The sequence below is a fragment of the Peromyscus maniculatus genome, chromosome 10 (genome assembly GCF_049852395.1).
Source record: "Peromyscus maniculatus bairdii isolate BWxNUB_F1_BW_parent chromosome 10, HU_Pman_BW_mat_3.1, whole genome shotgun sequence".
Lineage (NCBI taxonomy): Eukaryota > Metazoa > Chordata > Mammalia > Rodentia > Cricetidae > Peromyscus > Peromyscus maniculatus.
Window position 1 is genome coordinate 33309164 of NC_134861.1, and position 25363 is coordinate 33334526.

Sequence of the window (25363 nt, forward strand, 5' to 3'; positions counted from 1 at the left end):
TTGCTTAGAATATAGACATTCACTTTTCTCAGCATTGCTTGTTGCAAACTGTTTTCTATTCACTTGCTTTGGTCTTCTTGATCAACACACATTTTAAGGGTTTATTTCTGCATTCTGTTGTATTCTATTGGTTTGTGTGTCTACCCTTATGTGAGTGCTATACTATTAATTTTGTGTGTTTGTAGTAAGTTTTTAAATCAGCAAGTCTTAATGTTTTCAAGATATTTTGGCTACTCAAGTGTCTTAGGATTTCTATAGCTGTGAAGAAACACCATGACCATGGCAACTCTTATAAAGGAAAACATTTAGCTGAAGCTAGCTTGCAGTTTCAGAGGTTTAGTCCATTATCATCATGGTGATAAGTGTGGCAGCACGCAAGCAGACATCATGCTGGAGAAGGAGCTGAGAGTTCTATATCTTGATCCACAGACAACAGAAAGTGAACTGAGTTTACACTGAGCATAGCTTGCTCATAGGAGACCTCAAAGCCCACCCCACGGTGACACGCTTCCTTCAGCAAGGCCATACCTGCCTCAACAAAGCCTTGCATCCTAATAATGCCACTCTCTATGAGCTTATGGGAACCAGTTACATTCAAACTGCCACACAGGATATTCTTTTTAGTAGATTAAAAAAAAATTGTAAGGATTTTAGCTATAAGCTACTCTGTCATTATCTTAACTACCTCAAGATTCTTGGCTAGTCTGAAATACATTAAAAGTACTTGGTAGGCTATTAATAATTTGTAGATTTTTTTTCTGCCCTTAGTACTCTCAGTTACTTGATGGACATTACCATAGGTGCTGTTAGACTGCTAATAAATCATTCTGATTTGAGATACTGTAGCTACTCTTACATTTAAAGAGCTGTCAGGGGCATCATTCTTCATGGTCCCTAATTTGATAGCTTGGCTGATTCTGTGTGTTTGTTTCCAAATAGTATTGAAATGGCTTATGGCAAGTGCAGGAAGATCTTTTTCTACAGCAGTCAAAGAACAACTTCAGCTTCTGCCTTTGTTCTTTAAGGTAAGACTGTAAGTTGAAATGAAGAATACCATTTCCTCTGGCCTTCCGAGGAAAGTTATAACCATCATCCAGTGGGTTGATATGTAGTGGTTGAATTTTGATTGCATCTCTAGATAGATTTTCACAAGTAATAGTAGTTAACACTGAAAATAAGTATATGTATATATATATATATATGTGTGTGTGTATATATATATACAAATAGTAATATATATACATGCATGTAATTACTATTCATATATATATATATACATACATACATACACACACACACATATACTATTATCTTAGTGGTAGATTACAGTGATGAGACACTATGACCATGGCAACTCTTATAAAAGAAAAGAAAGCATTTAACTAGGGCTTGCTTACAGTTTCAGAGAGTTAGTCCATTATCCTCATGGAGGGGAGCATGGCAGCATGCCAGCATACATGGTAGCTGAGTGTTCTACTTCCAAATCTGCAGGCAGCAAGAAGGCAAGCAAGCCACTGGGCCTGGCTTGGGCTTCTGAGATCTTAAAGCCCACCACCAGTATACATTTCCTCCAAAAGGCCATGCCTACCCCAATAAGTGCCACTCCCTGAATACCAAGCATTCAGATACATGAGTCTGTGGGAGCCATTCCTTTTCAAACCACCAGTATGAGTGCATGACAGATATATGAAAAGTCTTTTCTCTTTTTTTATTTTGGATCCCATGTAGCCCAGGTTAGCCTCAGACTTGCTGTGTAGCAGAAGGTGACCTTGAACTGCCTCCACCTTAAAAATACTGAGATTACTGACATGAGCTACCACACCCAGCTACACACAAAAGTTTTGCAGACCAAGCATTGTTTTACCTTTAGCCTTTTTTTTTTTTTTCTTTTTCTTTTTCTTTTTCAAGGCAGGGCTTCTCTGTGTAATAGCTCTGGCTGTTGTGGAACTTGATTTGTAGACCAGGCTGGCCTTGAACTCACATAGATCTGCCTGCTTCTGCCTCCCTAGTGCTGGGACTAAAGCCAGTCTTATTTTAGAGTACATATGAATGATTAAAAAGGACAATGCGATTTTTAATATGGTAATTTCTCTTGCCTATATTATTCCTTATGTAGCTGTTGTAATCTAATAAACCATTTACTATATAGTAGCTTTGTTTTATTTTATTACAGCCAATTATTAGGTAGACAGTAAGAGGCAAGAACAGGAGCCAGATACTTGGATTCAGTTTTGACTCCATGGCTGGTGGACTGACCATGTAATCATGGGCAAATAATCTAGCTCCTCAGAACTTCTATTTCCTCATGTGCAAAGTGAGTAGCATCCACTCACTTCCTAAGGATGTGGTAAAGGTTATATGAGTTAATATTACGTATTTTCCGTTTTTAAATTGAGTTTTGTGATCAAACTCAGTAACATGAATACCATTTCATCTGAATTTTCCACTTCTCACATTGCTGTTAGCAACGACCAAGAGTTCAGATTAAACAGAATAATACACTGACCTATTGGATTCTAAACTAAGTAAGAAAGTTGCCTGCCTGTGGAAAGTGCTCAGTGCCTCTGTCAGGCATATGTGAACACTAGAAATGGTCAAAGATGGGGCTATAATCATTGGTAGAATACCTGCCCCCTCTCACAAATTACCAATATGGTACATTAATACTTTTATTTAAAGAGTTAACCTAGAGCTGTCACAGTGGCTCAGTGGTAAAGGTGCCTGCTGTCCAACTTGACAACCTGAGTTTAATTCCTAGGACCCACATAATGGAAGGAGAGAATGGATATCTGTAAATTGTCCTCTGACCTACACATGCTTACTGTGTAGGTGTGTGTAAGCACTGCAGCTCAGATGGGAAGGTATCCTGGCAACTGGAAGTCAAGGAATACCACAGAATCACACTGCACAACAAACCTCACACAAGAGATTTATTGGGAGGGGAAAAAAAACCAGGAGGGTGGCTGCCTCTATTTGAGCAAGAAACAGCAGCAAACTGTACAGGATAGAGGGCTTATGTAGAGCTTCTTGGAAAGGGGTTGGAGCTTTCCAGGGTGGAGATTGGTAGGATTTCATGTCCAGAGATTGGGCTTTTTGCTCTGGAGGGTGGAGGCAGGGTCCAGCAGTTAGAGTATTCTGTGGGTGGAACCTGCAAGTTAGAGGTTCTTGGGGGAAGGACCTGGCCACTTGTGTAGTTCGAGGGGCTTACACTGGTACTGGAGCCTAGAGACTCCTCCTTTTTTTTTTTTTAAATTTTCTAAAAATGTTTATGTATATGAGCATCTTGCCTGCATATATTTAAGTGTCTCAGCATGGGTGTGTGGATTCATGTGGATCCCTGGAAAGAAGACTCAAAGGCACCTTAAGAATGAATTTAGCCTTTCGAGGCTGCAGGGGGATCCAGTCTCTAAGGACTGAAACACTTTTCCTTCACCCAGGGCAATTTTATTTTTCTCAATATTTACACTTTACCCAGTTGATTTCCATGTGTTCAAAACAACCTGAAAGAAGCTCCCCAAAATACAATGCCAAGTGCAAATTCCTTGATTCATCAGGTATCACAGTTTTCTGGACTTCCTCAACCAAGTTTGCATAGGCCTTTGTATCCTTGGGAGACTCTGAGACAAAATTCACACAGGGTGACAAGAGAAACAAAAGGTGTCAGTTAAACAAAAGATGGATTAGGGCTAGGTGCTACTCTTTAGAGCCAGGCCAGGTGTAGCCCAGTGGGAGCACAGCCACATATAAGTGCACCACGTGCATGTTTAATACCTTCAAAGTTCAGAAGGGGGTGTAAGATCCCCTGGAACTGGAGGTACAGACAGTTGTGAGCTGCTCTGTGGGTGCTGGGAATCCAACCCAGATACTCTAGAAAAGACACCACCACCACCCCACCACCACCCCCGTTGCTGTTAGCCACTGAGCCACCTCTCCACCCCATCTTCCATTCAACTATGGTTCTTAATATCAAGCACTAGAAGTCTACTGAGTGGTAAAGCAAAATTAGTAAATTAACTAGATTAACAGAAAATATCTAAGTGGTTTACAGAACAAAGTAAAAACTGAAGAGCTAAGTAGGAACCATAGCTCCAAGGATCTAGATTACAGAAAATAATAGGATTTTACTCTAGAGCATTGCTCCTTTGGGTCCCTTCAAGATCCACATGCCCAAATCCTGGGTTACATTGAATAAGCTCTGATCCTTTGCCACTCTTGGACTAGGATCTCTTGATTGACATGCCTGCAGAATGCAAAAGAGGATAATGCTTGCAAAAGAAATTGGTGTTCCTACTACTGCAGAAAGGATATTGGCATAGAGGTTTGCATATTTATATGTAAATGTATGCCCAGATTACATTTTGAAGATGGGGACCTTCAAAAGACCACCATGGAGACCTAATCCCATATGTAAAAGCAAAGAGCCTTTATTTCAAGCTCAAAGCTTGGACTCTGTCCAAGGCAGCGGTGAGAGCAGAGAGCCCTGAGCCTAGGCCCAGTGCAGTTTTTATCATAGCAGAGGTTGAGGTGAGGGGATTTCTAGAGTTCAGGACTCTCATTGGCTGACATTTGTCTAGGGGTATAGGGAATGTTTGGAATGTCTGGTATTTCCCACACTGGGTGGGGTCAACTTATGGCTTTTCCTGGGTCCACGTGTTGTCTGCTAGATGCTGTTTCTGGGCCTCTAAACCTGTCATGGCAGCTGTATGGTCAAGCTGTTTTGGGCCACACACACACATTAAACTAACTACCTTTTATATGTTAAGAAAAACTTAAATCATCACCTAATTTTTATGAATATTGAGTTTTTATTTTCAAAAACTTTTTTTCTTTTGGTTTTTCAAGACAGGGTTTCTCTGTGTAGTTTTGCACTTTGACCGGAACTCACTTGGTAGCCCAGGCTGGCCTCGAACTCACAGAGATCCACCTGCCTCTGCCTCCCGAGTGCTGGGATTAAAGGCGTGCCGCAGCAGCAGCAGCCGCCGCCGCCGCCGCCGCCGCCACCACCACCACCACCACCACCCAGCTCAAAAACTTTTTATTTTGAAATAATTAAAGATTCACAGAAAGTTACAAAGTAAATCAACTAAATTCTATTTGTTTTTTACTCCATTTTCTCTCAACACTTAATATATTCCACAACTGTAGTATAATCTCATAATTAGGAAGCTGACATTGGTTTACATGCTACATAATTCTGTATCATTTTACCACCTATAGGTTCAGAACTATTTAATTACTGTGACAGTCCCTTAACATACCTGTTTCATACACTCACTTGTTCTCAATCTTTATAAAATTTTTTTTCTTCATGTGTGTTCTTTTGCCTGCATGTCTGTGTGCATGACTTGTGCCCACAAAGGCCAGAACAAAAAAAAAGGGAGGAAGGGGGGGGGGTTGGATGCCCTGAAACTGGAGTTTCAAATACCTGTTCTGTGGGTACTGAAAACAAAACCTGGGTCCTCTGCAAGAGCAGCAAGTGCTCTTAACCACTGAGCCGTATCTTCAGGCCCTCTTTATAAATTTTATCATTTAAATAGTGAAGCTGGTAAGATCACTCAGTACACAGCCTAATGACCTGAGTTCAAAACCCAGGACTCAGTGGAAAGAGAATCAGCTCATGTAAAAGTTTGTCCTCTGACCTCCACAGCCTGCACACATAATCAATATAATTTTCAAATTTTAAAACAATATTAGCAATTACAAATTTAAATAGAACATATCAATATAAGTTTTTTCTGTCTTTATTTTATAGCTTTTTTCACCTAAAAAGCTTAGAAACCCACACAGAGGGGTAACAATATTCCTTGTACCCAGACTGTGTTTTCTCAGGAAATTTTCCTATGAAAATCCGGGCTTCTTAGAAAAATAAGAAACATTTAAGATAAACTAGCTTATCTTGTTATATCATATCTGAAACCAAGATCCAATTTGAGTTGAAGAAATGAGTACAATCTTGAAGGGTAACACTGTTATGCCCAGATCTTGGGACCCCCAAAAGACCACCACAGAGACCGAATCCCACATGTAAAAGCAAAGAGCCTTTATTCTCTTCAAGCTCCGAGCTTGGTCCCTCTGACTGTCCGACGCAGTGGTGAGAGCTGAGAGCCCTGAGCTCAAGTGGGGTAGAGTTTTTAATCATAGCAGTGGTTGGCGTGGGGTAGGGGAATTTCCAGGGTTCAGGACCCTGATTGGCTGACAATTGTAGGTGTGTGCTAGACTCAGGAATATCTGGCCACCTTATCTAATGGTTGGAATGTTTGGGATGTTAGGTACTTCTCCATCCCTGGGTGGTATCAGCTTTTCCTGGATCTGGGTGTTTGTTGCCTGCCAGTAACCCTGTCACAGAAGCTGTGTTTAGGCCCCTAAGTCTGTCATGGCTGCTGTGTAGTCAAGCTGTTTTGGGGCCCCTCCACAAAGCCATCAGATTTGTTGAAGTTAATGGGTTTTTAATGATAAAAGTGCAAGATTTATGTGTGTGTGCTCTATCTGCATGTATACCTTTGTGCCAGAAAAGGGCATCACAACTATAGTTGCTGGGAATTGAACTCAGGACCTCTGGAAGAGCAGCCAGTGCTCTTAACCACTAAGCCATCTCTCCAGCCTTTTTCTTTTATAATTGATTATTGCATAAGGAAAAATTATACTGAAGGAAACACATAACAATTCTTATGTTGTGCCCAATATCACCTATCAGTGAAATGAAACCTGGGTCCAATGGCCAGAGTACCAGACATACTGAAACCAAGACACATCATCACATGGATACAATCAGGAGAGACCATGACTGAGGAAATTACTAGACAGGACCTGTTTCTCCCTCCAAATTTGAAAAATCTGACAACAAGGAGTTTTCAGAGATTTAGAAACAAAGCTACTAAATGCGTCATGTGATTATTAGGATATTGAGTGACTCAGAAAATTTGTTGTAACAGTGTGCTAGTGCTACAGTGGGGGAAGTGAGCACTATAGAGTTTTTGTGGTGGTTTTCCTTTTTTTTTATTTGAGACAGGGTCTCATCATGTACCCCTTGTTGACCTGGAGCTCACTGTATAGACCACTTTTCCTGAGTTTTAGACCTTAAAAGAGGTCCAAGTCTAGCTACTCTTGAGTATTTTATAATGTAACTGTAATGATGTTTCAAGTATGGTGATGTCATTCTAGATTTTTTTTTAAAGATAGCATAATGGAATATTTAAGGGGCTTGCTTCAGATAATTTAGTTGATAAAAGGGGACAGCAGAAAGCAACAAGATTATCCAGGATTTGCTGTTGTTTAAGAAGTTAAGTGATTGGTTTATAAGGTGTTCATTATACTTTCATGTATGTTTACAGTTTCCCATAGAAGTTGTTAAAAGTAAAAATGTAATTTTGTTTTAAGTTTTTGAGACAGGGACTCTGTAGTTACAATTGGCTTTCAGATTGACTATGTAGCCCTGCCTGGCCTCAAACTTGCCATTTTCCTGCCTCATCCTCCTGGATGCTGGAATGCCTGTACTTATTGGTGGCCACTTACTGTTCAGTTTGTTTTGGTTTGTTCTCTAGATCGCCCCAGTGGAAAATGACAATAGCTATGATGAACTGAAAAGAGATGCAAAGCTTTGTTTGTCACTAATGTCTCAGGGGTTGCTCTACCCTCATCAAGTGCCTTTGGTACTTCAGGTGCTAAACCAAGTAAGTATATGGCTATAATATTTATATCCTCTGTCTAGCATTGTTTTGCCATCCTGGGGGTTTCACAATGTACTATAAAATACACAATACCTGATTTTTGTGGTTGTTTGTATTTTTTCTTTTGAGGTAGAGTCTTATTAGGTAGCCCTTAACTGGCCTGGAATTCACCAGGTAGACTAGGCTGACCTGTAACTCACAAACATCCACCTGGCCTCTGACTTTTGTTTTAAGTTTTCTTTTAATATACATGTTGACCAAAAAACAGGCCTCAATTTATATTTGACTCAGCTGCCAACTTTTTTGAATTTGGGCAAGTTCAAGATACAATAAGTATTAAAATGCATTATGAATATGAAGTGTTGATAAAGGAAGGGGCTGTCATTCCCTTTGGCCATTTTCCTTCCTGGTCTGTGATAGACACAGTGGTTCACTTACTCTGACTGCTTTGCAGCACAGTTACACAGCAGTATTCTAGTTATACACATTACAAAAGTAGGCATATTCTCACAGTTTTCACTGAAAAATATTTTCCAACAATCTAAAACAGTATTTTAGGGGTATGGGATTTAGTAGTTGTGTTTTTTTGTTTTGTTTTGTTTTTTTAATTGTTCAGTAGAATTTGAAAATAATGATGACTGGCCACAGATTCTTATTTCTACTTTGTTTCCAAGTAAGAGACAAGCAATTATATGGTGACTATATAGAATCAATATAAAACCTACTAGTATTCCTTAAGGAATTAGATAGAAACAAATGGAAAGTATACTTACTGGGGGAGATGGGGCACTGAAAATTCCTTCTGTAAAGCAGATCGGTTGAAAGGCAGTAATTGTGTAATTGTTCATCTGCACAACTGCATGGGCCTTTTGGACCTTTTTGCTCTTAAGCTGATTCTGCAGATCTTCAATTTGGAGGCAGACAGACCTGAATTTGAGTTTTATTGCAGTACTGGCTTGTATGACTTACAGAGAATCATTTAATCTTACCACCCTTCAGTTTCCTCAAAAAGTTGGGATTGTTTTTCCAACTAATCTCAATTTGCTTCATTAATCCTTCACCTGTCTGCTTCTTGTTCTTATGCCCTCATGTTCATTTTTACTGTCATCTTTTTCTCTTGCCTTTCCTTTCTCTCTCATTCTCACTCTTCAAATATTTCTTAAATACTTTATGTATTTATTCCATGACCAGGAAATACAGCAATAAATGTGACTCTAGTTGTCATGATCCTCACTGCCTAGAATGCCATTGCATTATAAAAAGAATGTCGCCAGGTGGTGGTGACATGCACCTTTAATCCCAGCACTTGGGAGGCAGAGGCAGATAGATCTCTGTGAGTTCGAGGCCAGCCTGGGCTACAGAGTGAGTTCCAGGAAAGGCACAAAGCTACACAGAGAAACCCTGTCTCAAAAACAAAAACAAAAAAAGAATGTTCTCTTCCCTTAAAAAAAAAATCTCTTCCACCCTGTGTTAAATGCTAAAGCTAGCTAGGATTTTTAAATTTTTTTTATTTCTTTCTTGAAATTATAATTACATCATCATCTTCTTCTTCTCTTTTATCCCAGAAAACTCTCCCATATACCCTCTCCTTGCCTTCTTTCAAATTTACGGCTTTTTTTTTTCCGGTGTGTGTCTGCTGAAATATATATGGATATGCTCCGGGCTAACCATTTATTATTGTTTTTATTTTCTTCATTTTTTTCATTCCCTTCCCCAAACTCCTCCCATATCTTCCCCACCTAACTTCATGTCCCTTCCTCTTCCCTCCCTCTCAAAAAAGCCAAATACCATAACAAACAAAATAATAAGATAAGAAATATCAAAACAAAATTGAAACAAAAGCCTACCAAAAACCATAGTATCTGTTTTGTGTTGGCCAATTTCTTCTGACACTATTAGGCAAAACTGATTTTCTTATTTTCAGCAGGCATCAACTGCAGATAGCTTCTTGGTTAGCAGTGAGACTATGTGTCTATGCCTCCTTCTCAGTGCTGGGACATTGTCTGTTTTGAACATATGCAGGTCCTATGCATGTTGTCACAACAGTTTTTCTGAATTCACGTGTACATCAGTCCTATTGTGTCTGAAAGATGCTCTTTCTTTGGAATCATCTACCACCTTTGGCTCTTACAATTTTTCTACCTCCTCTTCTGCATAGATCCCTGAACCTTTGGGGCAGAGGTTTGATAACGATACCCTATTTAGGACTGGGTGCTCCAAAATCTCTCACTCTCTGCTTATTGTCTGGTTGTAGGTGTTGTTAATTACTATCCAGTGCAAGAAGCTTCTCTGAGGATTGAGCAATGCACAGATCTATGGGTATAGCTGTATCTCATTAGAAGTCATTTTAATTGCTTTTACTTTAGCAGAGCAATCGTAGTGGGTTTTCCCTTGGGGCCTATGCCTATCTAGTCTCAGTTTCTTGAGGTTAGGTACCTAGATTGGGCAGGGGATGATCCAAGGAAGGGGAATAGAATGTAGTGCTATAAACAGATAAAGGGACTAGGAGGATTTAATGAGGAGGGGAATGGGAGGACAAGGTAAAGAGGTAAAAGAGGGAATATGGGAAGTGACAACTAAAGAAAGAAAGGCCTTTTGAAAAGCCATATGGAAACCCACTGTAGAAGCTTTTTAAAACATCTACACATGGTAAGTAATTTAAATGGCGTCTCTGTATGTTGGAGGAGACAGTCCCCCAACTAGATGTGCAACCAATTAAAACCTCCAGTGTCAAGAATGGAATATAGCTTATGAGTTGTTAGCCAAAGGGGTTTCATAGCCACCTTCCCACAAAACATCACAGGCTATTGCCAAAACTGTTGGTTCATCTCCACAATTTGACAGGAAGGACCTCTTACTGAAGACACCACTTACTTCTGTCAGCAAAACTGAGAGATAGAGCTGTTTCTAACTAGAAGCTTCAACCCTCCTGACTCTAGTGTTCATAATATTGGAAGGTACCCTGCATGCTACCAGAGGAGGAAAGTTATCATCAGTAACACCCAACAACAAATGCTGCAGCCTACAATATCAACCTGCCTGCAAGATAAACTGGTGTAATAGTGGCACAAATATGTAGCTGGAGAGTTTTCTCTCCTGGTCCCGCCAAACCCCAGCAGTCCGACAGCCCACTTATAAAATAAACACACAGACGCTTATATTATTTAAACTGTTTGGCCTAATGGCTCAGGCTTCTTGTTAACTGTTCTGATATCTTTTTTTTTTTTTTTTTTTTTTTTTGGTTTTTCGAGACAGGGTTTCTCTGCGTAGTTTTGCGCCTTTCCTGGAGCTCACTTGGTAGCCCAGGCTGGCCTCGAACTCACAGCGATCCGCCTGGCTCTGCCTCCCGAGTGCTGGGATTAAAGGCGTGCGCCACCACCGCCCGGCTCTGATATCTTAAATTAACCCATTTCTATAAATCTATACCTTGCCACGTGGCTCGTGGCTTACCAGCATCTTCACATGCTGCTTGTCATGGTGGCTGGCAGTGTCTCCTTCTGCCTTCCTGTTCTCTCTTTTCTCCTCTCTGTTAGTCCTGCCTATACATCCTGCCTGGCCACTGGCCAATCAGTGTTTTATGTATTGACCAATCAGAGCAAGACCATCCCACAGCACAAATATTATGAGAGTAACTAACTACTTTTGCTTGGATTTATGTCTTAATCTATGAGCTGAAATCCATACCTGACACTACTAGTTAATACTCTTGTTTGCTTCTCAGGCCTTATCTGCTGCTATTGAAAGAAAAATGGAGTACTATGTGGTACTTGGAGGAGTCAGTTGTCTTAATTATGAATACTTCTCTCCCAAGAGAGTATTTTGACTTTTATCAGTATCTTACTTCCGCACCATTGAACAGTCAGATATTTTGAATAACTGCCTTGAGAACTTGACCATACTTCTCTTTACTTAGAAGGAAATGGAAGCTGAAGTTAACTGTAACTATACCTGTGAAAGTAGAATCAAATTAAAATTTGGTATTACTTGTATGTAATGATGTCATCTTGTTTCCTTAACAGTTCTATTATCATAGATATTCATTTCTCATTCACAGACAGCAAGAAGCAGTTCTTGGCATGCAAGATATACAGTGCTGACCTACCTCCAGACCATGGTATTTTATAACCTCTTTATTTTCCTGAACAATGAAGATGCAGTTAAAGACATCAGATGGCTGATTATATGCCTTTTAGAGGATGAACAGTTAGAGGTAAAACTTAAATTAGAACAAATGGAAACTCAGTTAACTTTAAAAATGTATGAGTATGAGGCTGAGGCATTAGCATTTTCATAAGTTTAAAGCCAGCCTTGGCCAACCAGTGCAATTCATAAGATGTGTTTTATTTAAACATTATTTAACTTTAGTCTGTGTGAGTAGTCATGATTTCCTGTAGTACAGATAAAAACTACTAGATGATTTCTGGATGTATCTTCTCGCAGTTGGTTGACATATCACTTGTTACTGCGTTTTCTTGCCTATGAAATGAGGGGTTGTAATTAGTCTTTTCTTTTTCTTTTTTTCCTTTTGCTGAAAATAGATATTTTTCTCATACAATATATCCTGATTATAGTTTCCCTTCCCTCTACTCATTCCAGTTCCTCCCCACCTCCTCCTCTCCAGACCCACTTCCTTCCTATCTCATTAGGAAAGAACAGGCTTCTAAAAGATTTAATGACAAAATAAAATAGAGTAAGATATAACAAAAAATATCACATCAAGGTTGGACAAGGAAAGGAGCCCCAAGAGCAAGTACAGGAATCAGAAACCTACTTGTTCACACACTCAAGAGTCCTATTAAAATACTAAGCTAATAGGTATAATATGTACACACAGGACCTGTTGCAGACCTGAATAGGCCCATATTTGCTGCTCTGTGAATTCATAAGAGCCTTGCTTAGTTGATGCAGGGGACCTTTTTCTCATGAGGTCCTTCATCCCTTCTGACTCTTTCACTCTTTCTGATTCCTTTTCTGCGGAGTTCCCTGCGCTTTGAGTGGAGGGATTTAATGGAGACATTCCATTTAGAGCTGTGTGTTCCAAGGACTCACTCTCCACTTGTCTTACTGTGGGTCTCTGCATTTGTTCTTGTCTGATGCAGAAGGAAGCTTCTCTGATGATAACTGAATAAGACACTGATCTATGAGTATAGCAGAATACTGTTAGGAGTCATTTTATTGATGCTTTTTTTGTTAGTTTTTGTTGTTGTTGTTGTTATTTACGTTCTGTTTTGTTTTGATCAGACCAGTAGTGTTTGGTTTTACCATAGGTCTCTGGGGCTATTTAGTGTCTAGTTCTTGGTCACCCAAGCAGTGTCCAGTATCAGTTCCTTCCTGTAGAGTGACCCTTAAGTCAAATCAGACATTGGTTGGCTAATCCCACAAGTTCTGTTCCATCATTGCCCTAGCATATCTTGCAGGAAAGATAGATTGTTGGTCAAAGCTTTTGTAGCTGGGTTGGTTTTTTTGTTTATCTTTTGGTAGCCTGTAGAGTACCTTTCCACACCAAAGACACCAGAACGTAGGGCTAAAGATGTTTAAGGGACTAGTAGAAACGTACATGAAGGCATACTGAAGAGCACAGAACATACTATTATCTAGTAGACTTAAAATATGACCACTATTGTTATCCCTGCTTGATACAGAGATCTTAGTCATATTTTGTACAAAAAGATAATCTTTTAACTTAGCCCAATATAAGAAAAAGCATGCTGCAATAAATGTAGAATAAGATATAATTATCAGGCCGGGCGGTGGTGGCGCACGCCTTTAATCCCAGCACTCGGGAGGCAGAGCCAGGCGGATCTCTGTGAGTTCGAGGCCAGCCTGGGCTACCAAGTGAGTTCCAGGAAAGGCGCAAAGCTACACAGAGAAACCCTGTCTCGAAAAACCAAAAAAAAAAAAAAAAAAAAAAAAAAAAAAAAAAGATATAATTATCATTGACCCTGGGAAAGAAATATACACAAACTTTCATAAAAATATTATTTACTTTACACACTTTAAAACTTGTTTGTAGTAGAGAATTTTCTATGTTTGTGTATCTAAGCATTGAGAAGAGACTGATCTATAGGAAAGCAGGAATGGTGGTTTATCTACTTCCCTAATCAGCCTGTGCAGCTTTCCAGGGTTCAGCAAGCAAATGTCATTCAGACTGTAGGGTACTCACAGACTGCTTATAACAAATTCAGTGAGCTGGCAGGGTGGTGGCTCACGCCTTTAATCCCAGCACTCAGGAGGCAGAGGCAGGCAGATCTTTGTGAGTTCAAGGCCAGCCTGGTCTACAGAGTGAGATCCAGGAAAGGCGCAGAGCTACACAGAGAAACTCTGTCTCAAAAAACAAAAATAACAAATTCAGTGAAAATACTTAGGTTAGTTTCTAAGAAACACAATAAATATAAGTATAAATATAAGTATAAAAATGAAAAGTGGAAATCTCAGAAATAACGTTTCCAAGCCTCAGATTTAGAGTATTAATCAGCTTTCTTTGACCATAGTAATACTTGAACATAGCACCGCAGAGAAAGAAAGGGTTTATCTGTATTAACTTGTAGTTTATATACCTTAACTTATAGGCTTCAGTCCATGACAGATCAACCTGGTTGCTTGTAGGCATATGGTAAGGCAGCGTGGTAGGAATGTGGTGGAGCAAGCAAAACCACTCATCTACTCTCCAGAAAGTAGAAAAGCTAGGAAAGAGACTTTCCCTACTGTTCCCTCTGAGACCAAAGACTTGGGCTGTACCACTTCCTGGTAGTGCCACACTAGAGAATAAAGCCTCAAATACATGGACTTTAGAGGGACATTTACGATCCAGTCTGTAACAATGCCTTGTCATTAAAAGGGTGGTGTATGCCTTTAATCCCATTAGGAGGCAGATCTCTGTAAATTCAATGCCAGCCAGGACTACATAGTGAGACCCTGTCTCTCTAAAATAATAATAATAGTAAGTAATTAATTAATACTGTCATGAGCCAAAAAGATGGCCTAGCAGATAAAGGAATTTACTTGCATTTATTTAATCCTGGAACCGACATCTAGGAAAGAACTGACTCCTGAGCATTGTCTTCTGATCACCACACATGTATTGTGGCATGCTATACCCACACACAGAACTGTTTTGTTTTGTTTTGTTTTGTTTTTAATTAAACTTAACTGTCTCTAAGAATGTTTGAGTATGACTCTATTTTCTCCAATTGCTCATAAATAAACATAACTGGCTGGGAAGATAATTCAGTGGGATAAGACCATTTAGTGGGCAGCAAGCATGAAGGCCAGAGTTCAAATCTCTAGCACCTACATAATAAGCCAGGCATGTAGTCACACACAATGAAACTCCAGGGCAGAGACATGAAGATCACTGGGATTTGATCGTCACCAGCCTACTCCCAGGTTCAGTAAGAGACTCACAATCTCAAAGTATGTCCAGCCTTTGGATTGAATAGGTTTTTATAAATCATATTGATCTTAGTTTGTTTCTATTGTAATACTTCCTTTGAAGACTGTTAGATTTTAGGGAGTGTATGTGTTACTATGAATGATAGAAGAAGAATGCTAAATAGGATTGAGGATGTACCTCAGTTGGAAGAGGCTTGCCTTACACCACATAACACCAGGCATGGCACATGCTTGTCATCCCAGCATTAGCATCTTCCCAGAATGCAGCAGGTGATATCGAATTTTACTTCAGATTTGATACTATTTAATTTAAAATCGTTCTTTGTGTAACCTCAGCTATACAGCAGGTTTGAGGCCAGCCTATCTACATCAAACCCTGTCTTAATTCAGCAACAATAATACGACTGTAATTTCTTACGTCTTACTGTTGATGAGACTGGCTGTAAAGCAAAGTTGTTTTTGTTTTCAATCTATTATTAGTTGAAAAACAACCAAGAAAATGTGTGATCCTTAGCTTACTGTCACTTAGAATGAGTCTTCTCAGAACATCAAAATTAAAAGAAGTGTTTTCTTAAATCTGTAGTAAAAAGTACCTTTGTATAAATAAAATTCAGGCCCAGTGAGATAACTTAGCAAGTAAAAGGCTCCTGTTGCCAAGCCTGATGATCTGAGTTCCAGGTGTGCATCATGGAGCAAGTAATAATTACAAGTAATAAAAAAAGTAAATAATTCAAGAAAAATACAATGTTGCTCAACCTGCTGGTGAGCTGTTGTCCTGTCATTGTTCTTCCCGAGGTGGGTCTGTGTAGGGAGGAGGTGGTGACCGAGATAGGAGGGCAGATGGCTGATCAGAGGAGGAGGCCGGCTCTGTAGTGAGAGCACATGAATAAGGGGTTGAGTAATGACTGCTTTGAAAATTCTGTTTGGGGAGCTTTCCATGGAAATTCCTGTTACTTGGGACTTTTAAAAAATGTTGCTCTAAGCCCCATGTAGTGGTGCATATTTGGAATCTTAGCACTTAGGAAGAACATGTATTAAAGATCTGGAAGAACATGTATTAAAGATCTGGAAGATCTTAAAAAATAGAAGGGAGGTGAGCTGAGGATGGTGAAGCTCTGTAGAAAGCAGAAGACTATTTGCCTTGCCAGAGACTGGGTTCTATGCCTGGTGTTCCTTGCATAGAGTCTTATTTTTTCCTAAGTAAGATTTCATAAATAGAACAGTGCAGGATCTGCAGGTCATAGAGGTGATGGATAAGCATATAATCATGTGAACAGGCAGCTTCTCTAGAGTACCGTGTAACATTATAGACTTATTTCACATTTGTTACTACTTAATAAAGCATTGTGCTTTCTCTAAACAGAAAATGCCCGTTACTATGACATATGGCAAATGAAGCCATCATTGGAATAAGATGATAGAAAATGTTACATATAGCAGTAATAACTAGCTAAATCTTACTTGTGATTGAATTGAAAAAACTTTATAATTGAGAGCTGATTTTTTTCTATTACAAATTTAAAGGAAAAGATTAGAAGTGTGAAGAGATAATATGTTTTTGACTAATAAAATGAAATAATTCTTTTTTTCCCTCACATTGTAAAGCTATAATTGGCATGTAAATTCTGACTAAATCTTGGCCAAAAAAAAAAAAAAAAAAAAATTCCTAAATCTAGGTCTTAGTACTGGGAAAGAGTGATCCTGGAAGTACTGGGGTATTTATTAGCAGCTTGGAGGAAAATCAGTTGGGACATTTCACAGTGTGACATACTCTATATAGTAAAGTAGTGTCATCTCACTTTTTTAAGTTAAGGAAACTGAAATACATATTTGGCTATTTGTAGGAACTTAAAGCAGAGGTGACTTTTTAAGCCTTCAGATGACATCAAAATAGACAAATCTCACTGTAAGAATATTAGAAACTTAAATTTAACAATCAATCTTCAGACCAGAGAAAAATGTTGTTACATACAATAATCATCAAATTTTTGTAAACTAATTGTAGACATATAAAGACAAAACAAACTACAAATAATGACCATAGAGATGCAAACAATAGACAAGACAGTTGTACTTACTTTTAATATATCTTCTGTTTATCCACAAAACACAGAGTGTGTTGCTGCTGGCCAGTGTGACTAGTGCCCACATTCCAGTTCTATGTCATAGCATGTCAGCATTATTCTTTGTACAGAGTTGATAGTCATAAAATGGTTGAGCCCTTCACATTGTGTTATCCTGAATCAGTCAAAATCCATCAAAAATTAAATGCAGTAACACTGTCTGGCTGGATGTGGTGGTGCACACCTGTGATTTCAGGTACTCTGATGTTTGAGGAAAGAAGATGGGAAGTTCATGAGCATCAGCCTGGGCAACTTAACAAGATCCTGTCAACCTAAAAACAAAAGGGATTAGGCATGGAACTCACTGATAGAACACTGTTCTAACATAGGCAGGGGCCTGGACAACTTAGTGAGACCTTTTTACAAAATACAAATTAAATAGAGACCTCAGTGATGGAGTACCTGCTTAGCTTAAATGAAGCCCTCCCATTCAGTCTTAGTAGCACATATTTATAGAAAACAGGGCAACCAAATGACAATACAAAGAACCTCTCAAGGAATACAGAGTGAAACATTGACTTTTTTGTTTATTTTTTGAACATTTGTTTTTATTATTTTATGTGTTAATTTGTGGAGACATTTTATTTTATGTATACTAGTTATATGTCTATAACCCTGATACAGCTTTTATCCATTTTGTGGCCACAGAAACCTGGGGAATCTGGTGATGGCTATCATAAAAAAGAAAGAAAAAGTAAATTTTACATACAATTCTAAGAAAGTTCTCCACTCAACTTTTCAGTGCCACTCTGTCCTTTATCACCTCAGACTTAGGATCTCAGTTCTAATAGAAATGATTAATTCTCTCTCCAGGTTCGAGAAATGGCTGCTACCACCTTAAGTGGTCTGCTACAGTGTAACTTCCTTACCATGGACAGTGCCATGCAGGTTCATTTTGAGCAACTTTGCAAAACAAAACTACCCAAGAAACGAAAGCGAGACCCTGGATCTGTGGGAGATACCATTCCTTCTGCAGGTAATATTAACAAATCCCCGTACCTTTGGCGAATTAGGAAGACTTGCTTAAAAATTTGAAGTACTTGTTTGTGTTCAGGTCTTGGCTAGATGCTGGGAATAATTGTCCCTACTTGTTACAAATTGGCATGAAGAAGACAGGACCGGGAATGAAAAGGCTAAAATTATATGTACAAAGGCACTTGTCCACTATTGCATACAGCAACTTTTTAATAAGGCAGTTCTAACCTCCACCTAAAATAAGTACGTAAAGACAGATCTAGAATTGGTTATTTTGGAGGATTTAAGCTATCTTGTGTTCAGAATTTAGGATTTATGTGTTAGTGCACTAAAAGAAAAAAACATCTGCTGCCATGTTTGGGACTTGAGTTTGATCTCTGGTATCCATGATGGAAAGGAAGACTTTCTCCCACAAGTTTCCTGTGACCTTACTTGCATACCATGCCACTCAGATGTATGCTTGTGCAGATATGCACATGTAAGTGGGAGTACACACACAAAATAAATACTTATTTTAATGAAAAATGGGAATTAGCAAGGAAGATTGCATGGTTAGTAAAATGCTTGCCGTAAAAGCCTGGGGCCCTGAGTTTGATTCCTAGCACCTACATAAAAAGCCAGATGTACTGTCCCATAACTGCAGCACTGGGCAGTAGAGACAAGCAGATCCCCAGGTCTCTATAAAAGACCTTCACTCAAAAAACTGTACAGAATTATAGAGATGGCTTGGTGGTTACACATGCTTACTGTTAGAGACCCAAGTTCTGTTTCTAACATCCACATCTAGAGCCTCACACCTGCCTATAACTCCAGCTCCATAGAATTCAATACCCTGTTTCAGCTTCTGTGGGAACTCACATGCATATGCACATACATACACACATACACAGAAATAAAAATACTAAAAATACATATATTCAAAAGAAATGGTGAAAGGCTCCTGAGGAATAAGACCTGAGATTGACTTCTGCTATCTACATTTATGTGCACACACACACACACACACACACACACACACACACACACACACACACGTACATAACAGGAATACATGCATACAGGAAAGAAAAAGTTTTAAGGAACTAGAGGCACCTTTGCTTCTGTCTAGAGAGGGAATGTTGGATAGTCATGTGTGGCTCTATGAGGGAAATCACTTCAAAGAAATGCAATACTGAATAAATTACTTTTTAGTACTATGTACTGTGAACACAATAAAACAGCTATGATACCTCTAGGGACCACCAGTGTATGTGTGATCTATTGTGCAAAATGTTAATGCAGTATAGACTGTACTGGTCAGTTGATGAAAGGATGAGAAGAGTCATAGGAGCTTCTGAGGTAATTGACATAAATCAGATGCCGTAAAGTCTGACCATCATGTTATGTTAGAAGAAAAATTACTACAGGGAAACATCTGACTATAAGCCCAAAGAAATAGAAACAATGTAGAAAAATTAGTAAATATGAAATTCATCAAATTTGTGCAAAGTGCCCAGGATATGAAGTTCTTATACATTAGAGCCATAGTTATGTCATAATTATTGAATACCCAGTATTAAGTATTTGTGTATTAATGCCAAACTCCAATAGAGTATCAACATTCTAATTTTCTTTGAGAATAAAATGTTTAAGTCTTTATTATGCCAAATGGCATTGTTTATCATTTTTACTACTCCAAAATCTCGTTTTCTTACCTTTTTTGTCTCTTCATAGACACAACTAGAATAGATTTACATAAGAATATGTGTTACAGCATTATTGAGAAACTCTGAGGAGAACTAGAAATGTGGCTCGGTGTAATGAGTTCTTGGCGAATATGCATCATGTCCTGAGTTCAATACCAGATACTTCCAAAAAGATGGAAACAGATTTAGGTGTGTCAGTCATAGTGAGGTGGGGAGCTTAGCTCCTGTGAGGCCCCGTGTTTGATCCATCCCAGCACCACTGGAAGGGGAGAGGGAAAGCAAGAAAGGAAGCAGGGAATGTGGGTATTTGAAAACACTTGGACTTACACCTTTGAGGAAGGAACAGACAGACCCCTTGGTAGACATGTGTTGCAGTTCTGCTTGAAGAAGTTCATTTGTCATTCATGGTGGTGCATCTTGTGTGGGGTCAGTCACATAGAGAAAATATTACCTAATCTGAGAGATTGGATCAGAAATTGTACTTAGAATATGAATGAGCTGTTCAAGAAAATTGTTGCTATGTTGGTTTTTAACAATAAGCTCCATTCCGGGCTAGAAACAATTATACTGTCACTGAGGGACAACTATAGAATGTCTCTAAAATTCTTGCAGGTTTTAGTTCAGCCCAGATATCATGATTTTTTTCTGTACGTACTTGTAAATTTATATTTAAATGGGGGAAATGTGCACACTGGAAGCACATCTAGTATGAATGACAATTTATTTCAATGTAAAGGATGTATATGTTGTTTTCATTACAGAGTTGGTCAGACGTCATGCTGGTGTTCTTGGACTTGGTGCATGTGTTCTTTCTAGCCCTTATGATGTTCCCACCTGGATGCCCCAGCTCCTTATGAATCTCAGTGCACATTTGAATGATCCCCAGCCTATTGAGGTATGTTCTGTATGGTCCAAAGAATGATCTATAATAGCTATATTTTCAGTTTTGTATGAATGAGTTTAAATACACAGCAAGCCACAGTAAAAGAATAAATAGCAAGTATCAGGCAGATATCAGACAACAAAGTACCATCAAATTTGGAGACTGAGTATATCTAGCAGAAACCAACTGGTGAAGCACCTTTAAGGCAGCCAGCTGGAGTTCCTAATAAAGAAAGTCTCAGCCGGGCAGCAGTGGCGCACGCCTTTAATCCCAGCACTCGGGAGGCAGAGCCAGGCAGATCTCTGTGAGTTCGAGGCCAGCCTGGGCTACCAAGTGAGTTCCAGGAAAGGCGCAAAACTACACAGAGAAACCCTGTCTCGAAAAACCAAAAAAAAAAAAAGAAAGAAAGAAAGTCTCAGGCAGAGTAGAGTATATCCTCTAGTGAGGCTTCCAAGTAAAAGAACAAATAGCAGATAGAGATAACATAGTCAAATCAATGCTTATAACAGCAGAACATTACTGGGGAAGTTTACAGTTGAGCTGAACTTGCCAATTTTCCCACTGCAAGTGCTTTTACATAATGGAATAAACAGAGGCAGCCTCTGCTGGAAGTGATTTGCCCTCTGGCGGTCCTCTCCTTCTGCCACAGAGTTAAAGAGGCTAAACTATTCTTAGACAAGGGGCCTTAGAGAACACAACATACACATGCTTGGGGCCAACTCTGTTTCCAGATCCAGCTTCTTAGTGAACTCAAACAGCACATAACAATTTACCAAAATAATGTACATCCCAAAGTATAATTCTTACTTGTCAGTTTATTTGTATCATTTGATAAATACTTTCCTGCACACTTTGAACTTACTGCTTTATAAAGCTAGTGCCTCAGCTGGGAGGTAGTAGTGCGTGCCTTTAATCCAGCACTCAGGAGACAGAAGCAGGTGGATCTCTGAGTTTGAGGCCAGCCTGGTCTGTAGAGTTCCAGGACAGCCAAGACTACACAGAGAAACCCTATCTCAAAAAAAATCTAAAACAAAAAAACAAACTACGGTCTCTGATAGGGTCACGTTTAATCTGTAATTATTAAAGCCTTGCAGAGACATTTCTCATATGTATAACAAAATAAAATTAGATTCTGTAGCTTCTCTCCTTTCTAGATACAAAGCACTAGCTACAGAGTTAGGTTTCTTGTCACTGTTATTCTGGCATTTTGTATCTGGAAAGTCTCTCATCTCACTGAGGGCTAATGTTAAACTGGAAATAGTGATTATATTATCTAGGAGTGAGCACCCGTGCTCCTGAGCTAAACAGGTCCCCTTTGTAAACACAATATGGTATTGAAACTGGTCTAGCAATGTGGCAGTACATTCCAGTGCTTTGTCCTGACGTGAAGCTTAGGAATTTTACAGAACATTAGTGGTTTGGAGACAGAAAATTGACTTGGTTTTCTAACATTGTAGCATTTGCAGTGTGTGAGACTTGAGGTCTAGGTGGATTTTAATGTAGCTGAAGATAACCAATATTTAACTCTGGTTAAAATATACACGGGTTGATTACAGATGACTGTAAAGAAGACTCTGTCCAATTTCCGAAGGACACACCATGACAACTGGCAAGAACACAAGCAGCAGTTCACTGACGATCAGCTGCTTGTCCTCACTGACCTCCTTGTGTCACCATGCTATTATGCATAGAGGGTGAGTTACATGTGACATCCCCAGCACTGTCATTCCACTGGTGACTGAGAGAAGAATATCTACAAGTTTTTAAACTTTGCTGACATTTTAGATGTAACTGCTTAGGTAAAATGGAGAGAGTTGTTTGTTTTGACTTTTTTTTTGTTTTTTTTTTGTTGTTGTTGTTTGTTTTTTTGTTTTTGTTTTTGTTTTTCGAGACAGGGTTTCTCTGTGTAGCTTTGCGCCTTTCCTGGAACTCACTTGGTAGCCCAGGCTGGCCTCGAACTCACAAAGATCCACCTGGCTCTGCCTCCTGAGTGCTGGGATTAAAGGCGTGCGCCACCACCGCCCGGCTTGTTTTGACTTTTTAAGACAGCAATAACTGTGCAGACCAGGCCAGCTTTGCATCTGGAATGATTCCCCCACTTAGCCTCATGAGTACTAGGTTTGCAGCTGTGTGCCCGCACACCTGACTGTTTGTGAGCATGGCTTTTGAGGTAGTGGGTATATAGTTCAGAGGTGCAGCCCAGATTTAGCACAGATGAGACCCTGGGTTCAATTTCAGCACTGAGGTAAACAAACATGATGGCCTGTGCCTTTATCCTCAGAGAGTTTTGTTGGGTGGGTGGGTGGGTGGGTGGGTTGGTTTTTTGAGACAGTGCCTCACTGTGTAACCCTGGCTGCCTGGATCTTGCAGCCCTCCTACCTCTGCAGACATTCCAGGTATTTGTCTCTATATTCCACCAATCTCAGAGTTTAGAAGCAGCCCTGGGTTACAGACTGAGATTCTGTCTCAATAAATAAATAAATATGGCTTTTGCTGTGGGCAGTGGAAATAAGTCCCATAGAATTTCTCATGGTTTTGTTTCCATTTTTAGGCAGGCAATTTATGTGACTGCTTTGAGACAGTTAGAAAACAAATAAGTTACATTAGTAGCCTGGGATAGTCAGGTGAAAGAAAAGAAATTGTAGTATAAATTGCTTCATGAACAGGATATTTGGGGTTGTAACTGGAAACTCTGTGTTCTACAATCATGAGAACACTTCATCTGGTTGTTTTGTTTTTGTTTTTGTTTTTTAAATGTGTGTCGCATGTGCATGGCATGCTTGTAGAGACCAGAAGAGGAAACTGAGTTACAGATGTTTATAAGCTTGGTTACTTGGAACAGATGCAAATGCTCTTAACTGCTGAGCATTTATCTGGATTCTTTTTTGTTTGTCTGGGTTTTTTGTTTTTGTTTTTGTTTTTGTTTTTGGTAGAGTCTAAAACTCACTCTGCCTCTCCCCCTTCCAGAGTACTAGTATTAAAGGCATTCCTCACCATGTGCAGCTCATCTAAATTCTGTTAATTACCCTCTGTAAAAAAGGGGGGTCCAGGAAGTCTTTGTATAGACAAGGGTTGGGAAAATGAAGAAAATCTATTTGGTGGGATTTTAGAACTGACTGTTTTGTTACCTAACAATTTTTTTTTTCCTTAATGCAGATGACTAGTCCTGATTTGGGGCTCAATTCATCAAAAATTCCAGATCCTCAGGTACCATCTGTGGTGACTGTCTGCAGGTCTCACAACTCAGCCTCTGTTGAGCTCTCATCATTTTAGTGGCTTCGTGTTTGGCCTCCTTAGACTCTATTCACAGGTTCTCAGCTGCCATTTGATTTGCTAACTTGCCCTGAAGTGTTCCTAGAATACTGATCACTTTTTCTTTGAGACATATGACAAAGTCACAAAGTCTCAGACTAGAAATAATCCAGTATGATCATGGCATCATGACCAAACAGTCTAGAAACTTGTTAAAAAAAACAAAACTATTTCCTTGAATGGAGAATGCTCATCAGTAATGTGGGTCCTGTCATTTCATTCATCTCAAATTATTTTGAATTCTTCTTCAAAGGCTGTTGGGTTCAGTGGTAGTAGGCCATACATGAATCTGAAGTCTGGACAGCCTTGGGACTGGAGAGCCATGAAGAGAAAAGAATCAAAGGGGGCAAGTCTCAGAATTAACCTATGACCTGACAGATTGACCACAATGCAGAAGTCTGTGTCTGTGTCCCCACAGACTGGAGTTTTTGGTGCTGAATAAGAGCCAATTGCTGAAAAATTGGGGGTCTGATGAATAAATTTTAGAGTGATTTGTATGTGTATACAATGTGTGATTTTAAAAATAAAAACAACATCAATAAACACCTTGGCTGGTTGCTTTTTGCCCTATAGTCTTCATAAATACTGTTTGGCACCTCACCTGGAAATATGTTGCACCTCATAAAAACGGACGATTGCTGTGTTTATAGAAATTTTCTTTTAATATCTCTGCCCCCCCCCTTCTCTTCATCTCTCCCTCTTTCCTACTTCCTCTCAGCCTGCCTGCCTGCAGAATCATGAAAGTAATAAGACTTGGTATTTGACTTACTTAGTGTGTTACATAGATGTAAAAGATTGCATAAACCATAGAGATAACATTGGCAAGACTTTGTATAGATGCAGCCCTTGTGTGACTGGTTTGTAAAGATTCACACACAACTTTTTACTATAGGACTTTGTACCTACAGAATACCATTTTTTGGTGTGTGTTTTGAAATTATTTTATCTTCTCATGTTACAAAAGCTGAAATGTGGGACTTTTTAAAGTTCATTTAATATTAGAATGTACTTTTTTGTGTGTATCTAAGTGATAACATGTTTGCCTGTCACAACTTTATAATGTACAAAGTATCTTCTAGTTGGAATAACTCAAAAGTTGATAAATGGCATCTTGTGACACATCCTTAAAGGAACACTGCAATATATTTTTTAGTATCTACATGCTGACCATCCCAATCTAAGCACTTCAGTGGTCTTGATACAGTATTGAAGTGTCAGCATACACAGGAATAATCCCTGTATAGAGTAGTGCCTAATTTACTATTTCAATTGTGTAACTAGTTTAAAACCCAATAAAAAGGATTGTTTTTAATGTCTGACTTTTTT

The 25363-nt window shown here is 39.1% G+C and overlaps 1 protein-coding gene and 1 long non-coding RNA gene across 3 annotated transcripts in view; one reads left to right on the forward strand and one right to left on the reverse strand.

The window, feature by feature from the left end:
• The window catches only part of Psme4 (proteasome activator subunit 4), a 141302-nt gene extending 116722 nt beyond the window's left edge, over positions 1-24580 (forward strand). For both annotated transcript variants that reach the window (XM_042285507.2, XM_006996211.3), the window contains 7 exons: positions 940-1025; positions 7542-7670; positions 11722-11877; positions 17996-18158; positions 20604-20737; positions 22282-22419; positions 23882-24580. In XM_042285507.2, the coding sequence (XP_042141441.1) occupies positions 940-1025; positions 7542-7670; positions 11722-11877; positions 17996-18158; positions 20604-20737; positions 22282-22416 (803 nt within the window). In that variant the 3' untranslated portion in view covers positions 22417-22419; positions 23882-24580. The remainder of the gene's footprint in view (positions 1-939; positions 1026-7541; positions 7671-11721; positions 11878-17995; positions 18159-20603; positions 20738-22281; positions 22420-23881) is intronic.
• LOC121832660 (uncharacterized) lies at positions 17124-20310 on the reverse strand. Its single transcript, XR_013042865.1, has 2 exons — positions 20170-20310; positions 17124-17383 (listed from the first exon to the last, which is right to left on the reverse strand). It is a non-coding gene; the product is annotated as an uncharacterized LOC121832660 (long non-coding RNA).
• Positions 24581-25363: the final 783 nt, after the last annotated feature.